Here is a 16,734-nt window from a genome sequence, read left to right as displayed (position 1 = left end):
ACATTGGCCACTAAAGCTTTCCGTCTGCAAACTCCTTTACATGGACTTTAGTGGCCCTCAGAAATGATAAGTGGCCCCGTGACTTTCCTACCTCTGAAAGACAGAACATACAAAGTGCTATGCATAAAACTTATTTCAGGGAATATTTGACTGTTGAATCTAAATGGTTTTAAATTTCTTTTTCAGCGTTTTACAGGAAACCAGATTGCAAAGATGTTCAAGCGGAAACCTGATGTCTATGCACAAACTGAGGTCAGTCTTGCCATTTATTAAAAAGCTAAATTACTTATGCCATTAAATGTAATCATTGAATAACTTAATGTTCACATCCTACTAAAACTCAACCAATACATTGTTAAAGGTCAGGCCGTAAATTTAGATCCCTGGGCAAACAAAAGTTTGCAAAGGAGTTTGAAGCTTGAGTTGTGCAATAATTATTACACCTTTGCAGCTTTTCCATTACATACTTAACAGGTTAAAATCTGGAAGAAAATGCGCTGGAAAGAGGCTAAACATGCAGAGTTGATGCACTAAATTTTACATCTGGATGTTGTATCTCATGCTTGGGGCAGAAATTCATAAACAGAAGAGATTAGTCCCGGCCCCTTGATATACCTCTGTAAAAGAATTTTTGTGTAGAGATTTTAATTTTTGATTTGTGTTTTTGTATCATTAGTGAAGTAATTTAGCTTGGGGAGACATTGCTAATATGTGCTAACTTAGGTTGGCATGGTGAGCAAAAGAAAGTTGGATTTAACTCAGATCTCTTGACTGGGGGAATGTTTGATTTATTCTGCATTCTGTCCATCATCTGTGTGTCTTTTGCTTCTTTGCCCTGAGTGCACCGGGTATGTATGCCAAGATGTCAGTCCCAGATCACTCTGCCACTGAATTCAAGCAAGCCTGGCTGATGCCCCAAAACTGGCCCCCAGGATGGTTGTTTCCAGTCCAGGGAGGACCTGGCTTGGCAGTTCGGGCAGGACTGTTCCCATGAGGCACAGGTCCAAGACTGATTTGCTTATGGCTGGGTCTAAACTGGGGTGGCCTGGTTAGCAAAAGAACAATGGATTTAACCCAGATCTCTTGACTGGGGTGAATGTTTGATTTGCTCTGCATTCCATCCATCATCTGTGTGTCTTTTGCTTCCTCACCCTAAGTGCACCGGGTATGCCCAGACGAGGGTCCCAGGCTCACTGCCATTGGATTCAAGATAGCCTGACTGGTGAGGGGTGATGTCCCGAAACTGGTCCCAGGATGCTTACTTCTGGTCCAGGAAGGACCTGGCTTGCCAGTTTGGGCTGGACTGTTCCCATGAGGCACAGGGCCAGGACTGATTTGCATATGGCTGGGTCTAAACTGGGGTGGCACGGTGAGCAAATGAACAATGGATTTAACCCAGATCTTTTGAAGGGGGGGTGAATGTTTGATTTGCTCTGCATTCCGTCCATCATCTGTATGACATTTGAATTTTTCTGGTGGACATTTATAAAAATGGCAGATGTGTTGCAGTGATGATTTAATATTTCAGGAACCATGAGAACTATATACTTCATTTTGGTGTCCAACCATAGTTTTTGGGGGTCAACTCGATCAATAAAGACAGAAAATACCTCCTCAGAGCAACCCTTCTGCCATTTCTGAAAATGGCAGCTCTATAATGATGTGTTTTAGCCATCATATTGGTAATTTATTTTAATATTGTTTTAGGTTTTCTGTTGAATCAAATTCATAAACATGAGCAAAGCAGGTTGTAGCAGAGAATGTGTACGTCTTGACAGAGTGTTGCTAACTACAAAATCTGAGGACTCCTTCAACAAAGAAAAATGTGTCATATGCCAAACTAATCCTAAAGAAAAGCTAACATTAACTCCAGCTGGACCGAAGAGAGTTTGAGAGACTTCATAAATATGGCAAGACGAAATTCACAAAAGATTGAAACTGATGGGTGAAGAGGATCAAACATGTTATCATTGTAACAAGTGCTACAAAAAATTGCAGAAACCAGTGGATCACAACAAGAATCCGAGTCGTCCGAGAAAGCGAGGCCAACCAAACCCAATGCACATCCACTTAGAAGATTGAAGGCTACCCCTCGTCCACCTCCAGCAACTGATCAATAAGCATTGGATCTCCAATGTGTTATCTGTGGTTTAGCTAGAACAAGGGCCAAAGGAATTGGTGAAAGAACAAAGTACAGAATATGTGAGTCTCAAAGGGCAAACATGTTTTTATCTGCTGCTAGTTTTTCCAAGATGAAGTTTGCAGCTTAGTAGCTGATCTAAGCATGGAGGTGAATGTATTTGCAGCCGATTTGTATGCCCACCTGAAGGTGCATACATTTGAAAAAAAGAATGTATAATGAGCTCCCAGCAGCAACGTTACCGCCAGCCTTCAGTTAAGTTGCACTCTTTGAAAAAGCTATTAAAGTTTTAAAGCCACTCTTGAGTGCTGGCTACAGGTTCACACTCTGTGAGATCAGAGAAATAATGGTCAACATTGATAAAACTGTACTAATCCATAATAATGAAATTAAGATTTTTCTGGTGAGAATGTACAATGATAGAATCAGTTTTTGTCAGTTTAACAAAAAGAAAGAGCCACTTATAGTATTTTTAGCTGTTTGTCTCCTGAAGATCTTGCTGCCAAAATAAGATCACAGGATGCAGTAACATCAACAGGAGCCATTTAAGAAATGTGCTGAAAGATTTAGATTTTGGACCTAATGACACATTTTGTGATGCTCCAGAGTTCCGCAAATCATGGAAGTCAACAAGAATGCCTGATGTTGTCTTAACATTCTTTACACCATTGTTTAATATCAGCAAAGCTAAATTGTTACAAACTAAAGTTCTTGAGTTTAAAACAGAAGCCGGCAACTTTGATGATGGCTTTGAATATGTAGGCAACGAAGTGAAAGACAATCCCATGAACCGACAGGTTTATGCTGTCTTTGCCAAATCATGTTTTATGAATTACATCATGGCAAAAAGAAAACTCCTCTACATCTGATGACTGCCTACTTAAGCTATGAAAAGTGCAAAAGTAGAGAGCTAATCACTTCAATGAATGTGATTGGTGTATCAACAAGTTATGATGACATAGTATGGAGCAGGAATTTGTTAGCAGCTCATGCTATAAAATCTTCTGAATTCGAAAGCACACCTCTTCCATGTCACTTTACCAGGAAAGGATTTGCAATTGCTGCTTTTGATAATTTTGATTTTGAAGACGGCTCGTCTTTGTCTGAAACATCCAGCACACATGATACTGCTATGGAGCTTTTTCTAGACGGTAGCAATCAAGTAGCTGGTGTCAGTTGTAGGCATAAAGAAACATAGCTGCAACTATAACCCAACAACCTTGCCAACATATGCAAAATCACTATAAGACATCAGCACGTCTCAGTCTACCAGAAAGTTTCAAAGTAGCTGATGACATGGATCTTCTTCTACCTGACGCTGCAGTCCACAAAGCTGATTTAACTGAATTGATCATATCCCTTATTCGGTGTGGAATGAAGGATGAAGAAAAGCCCGTTCCTCTGTGGGCTGGAGTTCATGCTCTGACCTCCCACAATACTATCTCACTGAAGAAGGTTGTGTTTTTACCAGTAACACCATCTTCGGTCGCAAACTGCACAAAAGAATATACAGCACTAAAACATTTCCAAAATGTGCATGCTCAGCTTGAAGACCAGCCTATCCGGACAGGTTTCCGCGATTAAGGGGTTTTTCTATTGTAGCTGGCATTTTTATGAGCAATCTAGTAGAGTTTGGGGATATTTATCCAATTATGGGTCTTTTCCACATGACAAAAGTTGCGTTGTGGTGTGCAGGAAGTTATCTCAGTGGATGTGGCATAGACGATGCATTTATTGAGGCTGAAATCTTTGGAAGCAAAACTTTCCAGTCAGAATTGAGTGGAATTCCTTAAGTTCATTTGTGTCAAGTTATGCTCATCATATCTGAGGTTATAAAAATCATTGTGTTGAAATGCTTTCTGGTACAAGAATGACAAATTAGGATTTGCACATCTTATCTCAGAAATGAACGAGGCCCATGGTGCACTTCATTCAAAAGGAATAATGCAAAGCCTGGCAATGTTCTATACACTCGGTTCAAAATCAGAACACCAAATTTTTTGTAGAGTTTGTCAAAAAATGTGAAGAAAACTCAGAACTTTGCAACTACTGGAGAAATGTTTTACACATGATAGCTTTGATTGGGAAACTGATTGGGAGCTGCACGTGAAGACTGTGGGGTCACTGATTACTGTGTTTTGGAAATTTGATTGTGAATAAATTACCTGAGATACGGGTTCTGATATTTGGAAAGAGTGAAGAAACTAAAGGTGGAAAAACCATACCTCTATAGAAAATTAATTCAAAGATATTTTGTGGTGAAAGACAGAGAGGGAAGGTTTAATTCTGTGGCTCCAGATATGAAATTGGAACAGAGGATTTTACCAACAGTATCAAAAATACAATAGAACAAACATCATAACCCCCGTATTGCACCCGCACACAGCTACACTTCGGTTATCGCCACAAATCCCATCTTCAGCAACACCGTCCCTCTATTACATTTCCAGTCCCCTACTCTAGTGACCAGGAAGCAGGGCAGATATAGATGCATCCACTGGGAGTATTGGGTCTAGTTCCAGGCCCTGGTAGTCTGCCCATAATTTCCAAATTTTGAGGTGTTTTTGCGGGCAGCCCCTAGCCTTAAATATCACGATCTCCAACCCCATGCTAAAATCCAACCCATTCTACCATGCCGAAAGTGAGGGTGGGGTTGCCGCCTTCCTCAGCTTTGCTATGTCTCTCTTCCATGAAGTCCTTTCTATTAGCAATATTTTCAGAGTGATGACAAATTCAAAATGAATGGACCATCATAAAACTGTTCCTCACCATGAACTTGTGGCAAAGAGAAGGGACAGCCTCCTTCATTTCTAGTGGCAGCAAGGAAAACCCCATAGAAATGACTCAGCCTGTGTGACTACACAACATCGTTACCAAACAATATTTGAATAACAATATAAAGACATATCTACTAGATGTCCTTGAACATGGACTGAAACTATTCACAGAACTGAAGCAGGAGAGATTTTTATTGAAAGAGAAAAAGCTGTTTGACGTACTCATTAAAGCTAAACTACAACGCTTTAATTGACACAAAAAGAGAATTGTCCAACCAGCCACTACAAAACAGGTTACAGAAAAACTCGTAGAAGTGGATGTAGCAAAGAAAGGGGTGAATTTATCAAGGGCATTCTGTTGCATGATCTTCTTCCAACAAACATATTATTTGATGGAGATGCTGCAATCAAACCAGTGAACCACAAAATCGTACAAGAGCGGAAAAAACTTTTACCTGAATAATTTCAATTTGAAAAGGTGTCCCTATTGAAAACTGCTGTTGTTGTGAAATATATGCCACAATTGGGAATGGCTAAGAATTAATCCAAAACACATCAAAATTGGAGTGGGGTCAGAGGCCAGAGTTTACCGACTCAGCAGGATATACAGCCACAGCCCCAATACTAGCTAATCTGAAAATACAAGAAATATCCTGCAGTCAACACTCATATAAACAAAGAACAACTATACGGCTGCCTAGACTGATCTACAAAAATACGCAAAATTTGTACGGATTCCCATCACTCACCGGTCCCGGTGACATGCTTCATCATCTGGGTCTCCTTTTTAGGGCTAGCACTCAACCTTAGTGATGGAGGAGCTCAAGGATGTTTTTCAAAGTAATAATCAATAGAGATTATGGGATCTTATATTGACTGAGGAGCCAAACCTCTGTTTTTTAACAGAAACCTGGCTTAAGCCCCATTTGGTTCCAGCGATCACACTTAGTGTCCCATTAGGATACAAGATTGCCAGGGTTGACCGCTTAAAGGAAACTGAAGGGGTGGTTGCAATTGTTTACAAAGAGGAATTGAACTTAACTATCCTGGAGGAAATTAGTAATCCTCAAATGGAATTACTCATTTTTAAACTCAGTCCTAATCCCAGAGATCAAAGGAAGGGTGCATTGTTGTATAGACCACCAGGTCCGATTGGGACCTTCCCAGTCGTGCTAATAGAGGCTTTAGCACCATTTGTACAAAATAATCAGGATTTCCTCTTGGTAGGGGATTTTAATGTCCATAGTGAGCTAGAGAACTGTAAGGAGGCAAGAACTCTCCTTATGGACCTAGACTCCCTAGGACTGAAACAGATCAATGACGGCCCCACTCATGAGGCAGGCCATACTTTGGATTTGGTAATGTCCAACTCACCTTTAATTAAATGTATGCCTCCTGAACAAGTAGAATGGACAGATCATTTTATCTTAAAGTTCCATACTGCCACCAATAATAAGCCTCAAAAGCGGAGTATTCTGGCCACTAAAAGGAGACCCTGGCATAGACTAACGGTGGAAGCCTTTAGAGATCAGTACAAAGCTCCCCTGTATGGACTCACTACAGGAGATATAACAACAGAGTTGTACAGGTTTGAGGAGGCAGTTAGGGATGCAATAAATTCTACTATCCCCCAGAAAATCTATAAACCCCGCCCAGCTAAAAAGCAAGAAATCTGGTTCTCTGAAGACCTAAGATCTTTGAAACAAAATACTAGAAAACTGGAAAAATTATGGAGACAGTCTAGAAGGCTGGAGGATAAAACACTCTATAAATCCTCTCTTAAGTTGTACCATAAAGCCATCAGGACTGCTCGGAAAAATCATATTGCAGCACAACTTATAGAGGCAGGGAAAGATTCTAGAGTTTTGTATAACATCTTACAAACCTTTACCAGACCAGCAGCCTGTTAGACTGTTGAGGGAGCCACCCAAGAGCTGTGCAATGAGTTCTCTACCTTCTTTATGAAGTAGATAGAGGCTATCTATGAGAAGATAATGGCCTCAAAGACGGCTGAGGGAATGAGTAATAACAACAGATCCCAGTCGAGTGTACAATCAGGACCACCTACTCAATGTCTCTCTAGTTTTCCTCCTATTTCTTTGGAGGAGGTAATCTCACTGGTTGCACAGATCAAGAGTGGAAGTCCTTATGATAGCATCCCTGCCCGTATCTTGCCTAAGCTGGTAGAAGTTCTTGGACCAGAAATCCAGAACTTGATTAATCTTTCCCTCTGTACAGGGCAGGTCCCTATGGACTGGAAGAGGGCGTTAGTAAGGCCACTGAGGAAAAATACTGCCATTCCCTGGACGGAATTGGCGAATTTAAGGCCCATTTCTCTTCTCCCCTTTCTGGGGAAAATTATAGAGAAATATGTAAATCGCCATTTATCCAGTTACATTGAGCTAGTAGGCGGTCTGGATCCATCCCAGTCGGGCTTTAGACCAAGACACAGCACTGAGACCACCTTGCTGTCAGTCGCAGATGATCTACGCATGTTCCAGGATAAAGGTTATTCTGTTATCCTGGTTCTGCTGGATCTGTCTGCGGCGTTTGACACTGTGTCATACGACATCATGACAACTAGGCTAGTTAACATCGGCCTGGAAGGTAAGGCGTTGTCATGGCTGAGGAGTTTCCTGACAGGTCGTACCCAAAGGGTCACCCTGGGGGATTATCGGTCAGAGGAGTTGGAGATCTCTAAGGGGGTGCCACAGGGCTCTTGTCTGAGCCCTACTCTTTTTAATATCTATGTGGCCCCCCTAGCTAACATCATGAGATCGTATGGATTTATTCCTGTGTCATATGCAGATGACACCCAACTCCTCTTTCCTTTTGAAACCCTTACGGGGGAGGTCAGGAACTCCTTTGCCCAGGGGATGAAGGCGGTGGCACACTGGATGGCATCTAACCTCCTGCAGTGTAATGTTGCAAAAACGGAGGTGATGCTGTTCGGTGAGGCCAAACTTCTGTGGACCCCAGACTGGTGGCCTCAAGATCTTGGCCCGGCTCCAGAGCCCAAGCAGGTAGTGAAAAACCTTGGCGTCCGACTTGACCAGGAGCTTTCATTAAAACATCATAGCAATCAAGTGGCGGGCTCTTGCTTCCATATCATCGGGATGCTACGAAAGGTTTTTCCTTTACTACCAGACTCTACTAGGAGAACTTTGGTGCAGGCCCTAGTATTGAGTCGCTTGGACTACTGCAACGGGCTGCTGTTGTCAACAAATGAAGCGGTAATCTCTAGACTCCAGGTGGCCCAGAATACTGCTGCCCGTCTGGTCCTGAACCAGCCCTCTCGCACCCCCTCTAAACCCCTTCTGGAGAAGTTACATTGGTTATCCATCAAACAGAGGGTGAAGTTTAAGATCTGCTGCACAATGCATAAGTGTCTACAGGGAAATGGTCCAGCATATTTGATTAATAAATTCTCCTGGTACACACCGACACGCTCTTTGAGATCTAGTGAGCAGGCATTGTTACAGATTCCAAAATTTAGAAAAGTAAGACAAGTGGGAAGATCTCTTACGGTTGCTGGTCCAACCTTGTGGAACAGCCTCCCACTGTTTCTGAGACAGTGCAAGGACCACCTTCCTTTTAGGAAGCAATTAAAGACATTCCTTTTTCAAAATTGATCTATGCTTATGGTTAGGGTCTGCTAGTTGCTTTTTTTGGCTGCCAAAGGCGCGGAGATACTCCTTCGGGAGGTGATCCTAGCGCGGTATAAACACGCAAATAAATAAAATAAATAGATGCGAGCAAATATGATGAAAAGAGTGTATGGGAAGAAAGTGCAGTGCAAGAAAGATGTGGTGTGAATCTAAAATTGAAGCGGAAATAGACTATAATTTTACTCTTGTCTGATCCGAACAAACATTAAAAACCGTGCAAAAGAAAGGGCGGATTTAACAGATAACCGTCCATTCACAAGAATTGGTCACCATGTTTCAGCACGAGCAGGTAGAAATTAACCTAGTGCTTTCGTCAGGACCTCTTGAGTATAGAATGCTACTGCCATTCAACACAGTAATGTGATGAAGTGATAAACAAAAAAGGATACGCTGCCAGTATAGCTTCTAACAATCAACATTCCTCTTGCCTCTTGGAAAAATCTATGAGAGATATAAGAGGTACATAGAACAGTCTTGGAACACAGTTGTAATTTGTCTTTAAGAAATCTATGTGGCTATAATTTGCCATCAGATGCATTCAAAGAAGTAACTTAAACACACTTCAATGAGTCTTACCTGAAGGGTATGGAGAAAAAGCCTCACCCCACCTGGCAACAGCTCAGGGCGAAGGAGGCACCGCTCTGGAGAAGAGACAAAACCACCAATCCTAACTTAGTATAGTGTATCGACTCCTCTTCACGTTAAAAAACACAGCCATAGTGCCCAATTGTGAAGTAAAACCCTCATAACTTACAGGAACTCACTCTCTCCCTTTACATAACACATCAACCACCGTGAAATATTGTGGTCATATGTCATGTTAGAGAATGTGACAGTATTGGTATGTATCTGTTAATACTAAACCCCAATATGTCTGACTCAGTTGGGTTAAGGTAATCATAACTTGGATGTATATTATCTGCCCAAAGAAGATATATACCATGCAAATTAACTCCAAAACTGCAAGATATTATGCAGCTCATTGCCAATAAGCACAAAAACAGCAGAGCAACAGTTAGCCCCGTGAAATAGAAAGGGACAAAACATCCTAATGTGCAAACACGCGCATGCACTCACCTAACCGTTGGTACCTCAGGCGGTCATCCAAGCCATCTGGGAGGTACCGATCGGTGGTTTCAGCGGTGTTTATAAAGAGTCCCAGTCTGCATTCATGTCTCTTCCCACTTCCTCGTTGTTTCACAAGCTAAGCGAGATCACGAGCGTAGTCTCACGAGAGCGCGCAAAGAACTACTGGCAATCCCCAAAGCTCATGGGAAATGTAGTTAGTTTGTGCACGCTTCGTGTAAATAAAGTTCTTACACATTTATGGGAGCCACCTGAAGAAATAAGACTTTGGCTATAGTTGGAATTACAAAAGCCTACCGGAGGGAATATATATCGCCCCAGAGAAGACAAGGCTTGCCATGTATCAAACGAGATCTCATGAGATCACGCGGGAAACTACTAAAAATACCTTGAGTGCTGGGAAATGTAGTTTGTTAAGTAAAATGCATACATCGAATATAAAGCAAAACACCAAGAGGGTGTGTGCAAAAACCCAATGTATAAAGAAAAAGACGCCCTACATAATGGCATATGGAGCATCTATATTGCAACAATGTACCAACAAGTAAAATTGGAATACTAGAATTACCATATTCAAGAGGCCAAATACTGCAGAGCCGTCCTTGGTTCTACCCGACTGAAAAGGACTAGTTGAACATACATTTTACAGACTTGACCAGGGAATGGCATCATTCAATCCCACTTTGTCGCTTTTTAACCTGAACACTGAACACCTGAACCTGGACACCTATTTTTGTTCCCTGAGTAGAAGGGCGCACAAACTAACTACATTTCCCATGAGCTTTGGGGATTGCCAGTAATTCTTTGCGTGCTCTCGCGAGACTACGCTCGTGATCTCGCATAGCTTGCGAAACAACGAGGAAGTGGGAAGAGACATGAATGCAGACTGGGACTCTTTATAAACACAGCTGAAACCACCGATCGGTACCTCCCCGACGGCTTAGATGACCGCCTGAGGTACCGACGGTTAGGTGAGTGCATGCGCATGTTTGCACATTAGGATGTTTTGTCCCTTTCTATTTCACGGGGCTAACTGTTGCTCTGCTGTTTTGGTGCTTATTGGCAATGGGCTGCATAATATCTTGCAGTTTTGGAGTTAATTTGCATGGTATATATCTTCTTTGGGCAGATAATGTACATCCAAGTTATGATTACCTTAACCCAACTGAATCAGACATATTGGGGCCTAGTATTAACAGATACATACCGATACTGTCACATTCTCTAACACGACATATGACCACAATATTTCAGGGTGGTTGATGTGTTATGAAAAGGGAGAGAGTGAGTTCCTGTGAGTGATGAGGGTTTTACTTCACAATTGGGCACTATGGCTGTGTTTTTTAACGTGAAGAGGAGTCGATACACCATGCTAAGTTAGGATTGGTGGTTTTGTCTCTTCTCCAGAGCGGTGCCTCCTTCGCCCTGAGCTGTTGCCAGATGGGGTGTGGTTTTTCCTTCATACCCTTGAGGTAAGACTCATTGTAGTGTGTTTAAGTTACTTCTTTGAATGTATCTGATGGCAAATTATAGCCACATAGATTTCTTAAAGACAAATACGGGATTTGCGTAGATCTTTGGGGACTTTGGGTTTGAATGAGCTTTGGGAGAAACCAGAGGAGGTCTAGTTCCCGGCTAAGTAAGTTATAAAAAAAAGTACTGGGAAACAGTAAACCATAGGAACTGGAATGATGCTGACGCCTCTACTTTGGAGGGTCAGTATCTCGAAGTGAAATCTTGCCCTTCCCTCGAGTCTTACTGGGACATTATAACTAAGCCCCAGGAAAGGAAGTTATACTTCCGCTCAGGGTGGGGTCTATTCCTATTAGATCGTTAACTGTAAGATGGGCCGAAGGTAACTCTTATATTTGTCCATCTTGTAAAGTCTGCACAGAGACCATTGCCCATCTACTGTTTGTATGTGCGGCCTACTGTCTACCCCGACGTGTCTGGTTGAGGGCCATGTGCAAACAGCTTGGCACAAGGGACAGTGTTGTGGCCCTTAGAATAATACGTACTAACTCTTTCTCCACCATTGCTGTGGCTGTTGCGAAATATTTAGGCTGGGTATGGGCAATTAGAAGAACTTTCCTGGCACAACAATAGGATGTTTAGAGAAATGCAGTCCTTTTTCTGCCCTTCCAATTAGCTATTGAGAATCTGCCTATACATTGGTGTTGTATCTGTATGAATTTTGTGGTTTTATAGTGAATTTTAATGGAAGCCTTGAAGCTTTATTTTTTAACATTTCTGTGATTGTAAATAGGTTTTTAATATTATTGCTATGAATGTATGGTTTTATATGTGTTCTGCTTTTATGAGCTTTTTTACCTCGAACAAAGCATACTTGACTGACTGAATGAATGCCACTTAGCATAGCTTGGCTGCCTGTGTGCATTCTGTTATGTGAAAACAATCTTGCTATGTGGAAAAAATATGTATCTAATGGCAAAGGAAAATTGGAAAAAACAGGATTAAAACCAAAATTGACTCACAGTAGTGCATCTGTGTTACTTAATTTCTCATACAATAACAACATAGTCTTCGGCATGTGTAGTCTTATTAACCTCCTCAGTACACACCCATATCTCAAAATCACAAATAGTCCTGTTGGTTCTCTGCCAACAAAAGATCATTTATTCCACCTAAGAGGACAGTTCAACTCTACTATGTTTCTGGAATGCTTCATCACATCCACCAACACTACTGATAGCTACTGCATGAGAAATATTTCCCAGCACCTCTCTTTCCAAACAGCCAAGTCCTTGATTATACCAATAATAACGAGCACACAATAGTAGTTAAGGAACTGACTGGCTTATACTTTCTTTAATGGACTCTCCCTTTACAACAGGAATGTCATGTTTGCCCCCCAAACACTATTTGGTCTGCCCAGACAATTACCAACCTCACTTCTTTAACACCAGGCATGCCTGTTACCATTTATAAACTAGATATAGTGCAAAATGCTCATGTTCTGAACCTCTCCAACTGGTTTCTCATCATACTCCTCTCTATGACTTTGTACTGCCAATCTTCATCTCAAGGCACATTCTGGAGTCCATTGTGCCCCCTCTAGGTTTAGACTGTTAGAGATACTCGGTCCTTTTCTCGGGATTGCCCCCCCTACCATCTTAGAACCTCCTTCTCCCTCTTGAACTGAAATGTGACCTCATGTCCTACCTACTCCACAAAAAAACTCAGCCCATGATAACCCACTCACCCTCCATCAACACCGGAGATATTAAACATAGTTGTACATTGTTTCCTAGTGTGTGCTTAAATGTCTTTATATTTTAATGTCTGTGTCTGAATCCCAATCTCCAAAGACACATTATTCTTTAAGTAACTCAAACCTTCCACCACTGTCCATATGCGCCACTTTCATTTATAACACGCACCGTGCACTTCTATTAGTAAGGCTATTGTTTCCCTTCAACAAATACAAATTAGAAACTCCTGACCTTAATCTGTAAAGCTGTTCATGGCTAGCCAACGTCTTTTTTCCTACTGCCCGATTAATCCCTACAAACTTTCCTTCTCTCAACCCTCCCCTGTAAACACTCCCATAACCCCATGTGCTTCTCCCAGGTTCTTCCTCTACAGACTCTTATTTTGGAATGAACTTTTCGCTGTGCTGTGAGTGTGCCCTTCCCACCTCACATTAGAGACAGCTCTGAAGGCCCTCTTCCTCAAGCTGATAACCTAATCTGAATGACTATCGCTGTTCAAGGGACCAGTGGCTTAATTGGTCCACCACACCTACCATGATTTCAATATGCAGAATATATTATATAGCGTTGGTGTTTTTGTTGGTTATAGACTGCCTTCTCACACAACAATAACTATTTATTCATCCACTTCTTTATGTGTTTACATTCAAACTGTTACTGCCCCTAAATCCGATTGATTGCATGAACGCTCTTAATAAATAAGTAAATTAGAGAACCAAATATAAATGACTCCATTAATGCTACCAGGTTAATGTGCAAACTCCTGCCATGAAACTTTGCTGTGACTACTTGTATGAGCCCAGCCCACATTGCCTAGACCTGGCCTGTTAACACTGTGAAGCTAATTATGATGTTAAGTGGATTTAAGTCCGCCCAACACTCTCGGCCCTGGGATCGACCGACATCTGGTCGGCAGTCCCGACCTCCAAATTAGGATGCAACCGAACACTGTTCAGTCGCATTCCTACAATTCCCTATGGGAGCATTCATTACGGCCATAAACCGCCTGTAATACATGATCCCATAGGGAAATGGGAGGTGCAGTTCATCCCTGCTCCCTGTGGCAAGCACCTCAAGGGGCCTGCTACGGTGTGCAGGGATCAACAGGGGGGCACATAGATGGCCCCTCGGCCTCCAACCAGAGGCCGCGCAGTCAAGGGAGCCCTGCTGGGGGCCCCCTAACACGCTTTCCAACATGGTTTCCATGTTTCCATGTTGGACAGAATGGCATGGAAATCATGCCGGAAGCCTTGCATTGTAAACCCAAGGGCGAAAGGCCCGCTCTTTGGGATTAAAATCCGGTTTGATGGGCTGACGGGCTCCCTGAGCCCTTCAGAAGCCAGCCGGAATGACAGGTCGGTTTAGTATCCGGCAGTCGGAAAGTAAACAGAGGGGCCGATTATGATGCGGTTTGGTCAGATCCTTTACGGGCCACATCATAATCGGCCCCCATATGTTGAAGATGCCTCGCACCCATGAGGTAAATTCAAGAGCATCAGTTTGATGATATTGACTAAAACGCTTGATTAATTAATCCGGTTTTCTTGATAATTTGTCTGGGTATCTACTTTCTGTGCCTGTTCAAATTTTGTGTCATTTAAGGGAATCGGAATGTTGTTCCACATAGATTCTTTACTGTGTAACACATCTGCAATTCATTATCATTTTCATGATAGGACCATTTCAAATTCTTTTCAGTTTATTTTAACACACTCCAATGGATTCTAGTTAGTTTTTCTTCAAAATGTATACTCATGTTTCAGAATGTAATTTCAATCTTTGTATTGTGCAAGAAATTAGGATGTCCGATATTTTCATGTCAAAATGTTAAAGATTGTCTGCATCTAGGAATATTAAAATTGAGCTGGTGCATTTCAATAATGTATCTCTTTTTCCTCCTAGAGAATTTCATTAGTCAGTAGCTTTGCCGCTTCCTTGTTTCTTGGCGATTATGCAGCTATTGATTATAGTGATGGTAAGTTTGTCAAATCTCCTGTATCATATTCTTTACTCCTTATTATACATCAACCATACAAAATTATATGGAAATAACACATTCCATTGTGTTGAAAGAGCTGTGGAAAAGTGAAGGGGGATGGCTCTTGTATCCACACATGGCCTAAGCAGTTGATAACGACACTTTGTTGTGCAGCATTTGTGATTTCCGTTTCTGCATATCAATCCTAATCTAGGCACTTACGGACCCAATGTTGCCCTGAGATAATGTTTCCCTTTAGGTGGGACAGATTGATCTTCATATTACACTATTTCTATCTGAAGTTCTATCTGGAGAAATGTTTTCCTCATGTCTCCCATGCTGCCACTACTCCTACTTCTTCTAAAGTGATGAAACAGAAGGCCTCTTTTCTATTGTGTTACATGCTGTTTTCCTATTTTCTATAATCGCCAACTTCTTTATCTGTGCCATAATCACTGACCCTTTATGTTCCTCACAGTAACCCTCACACCCACCCTTCCGAGATACAAAATCTAGCACTCCCTTCCAGGGGCTGGAACTGATTAATTGAGAAAAGGGAAATTGAGTTTAACCAGGATTCTAGGAGCAAGTACAAACTCTGTCCTGGTTCCCAAGACCTCTTCAATGCATTATAGCCATTCCAATCTATCAGATACTACAATTACCCTCTAGAAATCGTGTAGTCTAAGATTGCATTAATCTGAAATTCTGGTGTTCCATCTACCAAGATAGAGGGCAGAGGTGTTGGCCCTTTTGAAGAAGAAGACTTAACCTTAGAGATATGAGCCACAGGGTATATACCCCAGCATGAGTGGTACTGAAGCCCCAGAGTTGCTGGACTTAACTAAGTGTACTTACTAGGTCCTTAGTAATGACATATGAACTTAAGATGGGAACTAGGTATACTCAGGAAAATAGACTTGCATGATTGCATATGCAATGATGAGGTGCTGGGAACTTTGCACTCCTGCATATTTCTTATAGTCAGGCTCTTCCTGTTATCCAAATGTATTGATTTATTGGGGAAAAGCAGACACTGAGGGAACCTAAACAGCGGGAATGGATGATTAAAACATGCTTGGTTGTACAATATACATACAGAAGAATGAAGGCCAGCTTGAAGGACTGAGTACCAGATTATTGTAGGAAAACTCAGCCAAAGGCTACTACCTCATCTGATCCTGCTGTTGTAACATCTGGAAATACCTCACATTATTTAAGTGCCTCATGCAATCTCACAGGGACCTCTTATCAGTCACTCTCCTACGTACCAGACCATGTAGGTCACAGATCTATTTAATAAAAAAACCTCTCAAAGGTAGTGGTTGTTGCAATTGCTTCAGGAACATAATTTGGCACCCCTGGTCCATCCCAGGGGAGGGTTAATCGGTCGAGGGCTTAGCCACATGCCAGGCCTTGCTGCCAAATCCCACTGCTCACTTTCAAATGCTGGGTGTGGGGGTCCTCCAACACTGTTTTCTGTGTAGGCATTGTGGACAAGCTGTGCACGGCTGAAGGTCGTGCGTAGTGTGGCTTGGCCATCCCGGTGCTGGTTGGGCGCAGGGCCTGGCCAACCCCTGGGAGTGACCAAACCCAGCGGGTGTTAACTGTCCCATGGTATTTTGGGCGCAGGCAGGTCTGCCAACCCCTGCTGCACAAAGCCTAATTCCATATGTTGCGGGGTTGGATACTAGTCTTGGCCAGAAGCAAGGCCCTGCTGCCACACTGATGTGCACAGCTGAGTTGGGTCCAGGGTCTAGTCACAAGCCAGGCCCTGCGACCAACACCACAGTGCATTGCTGAAGGCCGTGTGTAGTGGGGGTTGACTGTCCTGCAGTGGGTAGGGGGCATG

The 16,734-nt window shown here is 42.3% G+C and overlaps 1 protein-coding gene across 1 annotated transcript in view; it reads left to right on the top strand.

The window, feature by feature from the left end:
• Positions 1 to 16,734, top strand: part of XYLB (xylulokinase) — an 894,017-nt gene that overhangs the window by 176,880 nt on the left and 700,403 nt on the right. Inside the window, exons 7-8 of the mRNA XM_086941458.1 lie at positions 187 to 252; positions 14,807 to 14,879. Coding sequence (XP_086797584.1) covers positions 187 to 252; positions 14,807 to 14,879 — 139 coding nt within the window. The remainder of the gene's footprint in view (positions 1 to 186; positions 253 to 14,806; positions 14,880 to 16,734) is intronic.

Source organism: Lissotriton vulgaris, chromosome 10, assembly GCF_964263255.1.
Source record: "Lissotriton vulgaris chromosome 10, aLisVul1.2, whole genome shotgun sequence".
NCBI lineage: Eukaryota > Metazoa > Chordata > Amphibia > Caudata > Salamandridae > Lissotriton > Lissotriton vulgaris.
This window is presented reverse-complemented; position numbering and strand designations above follow the sequence as displayed.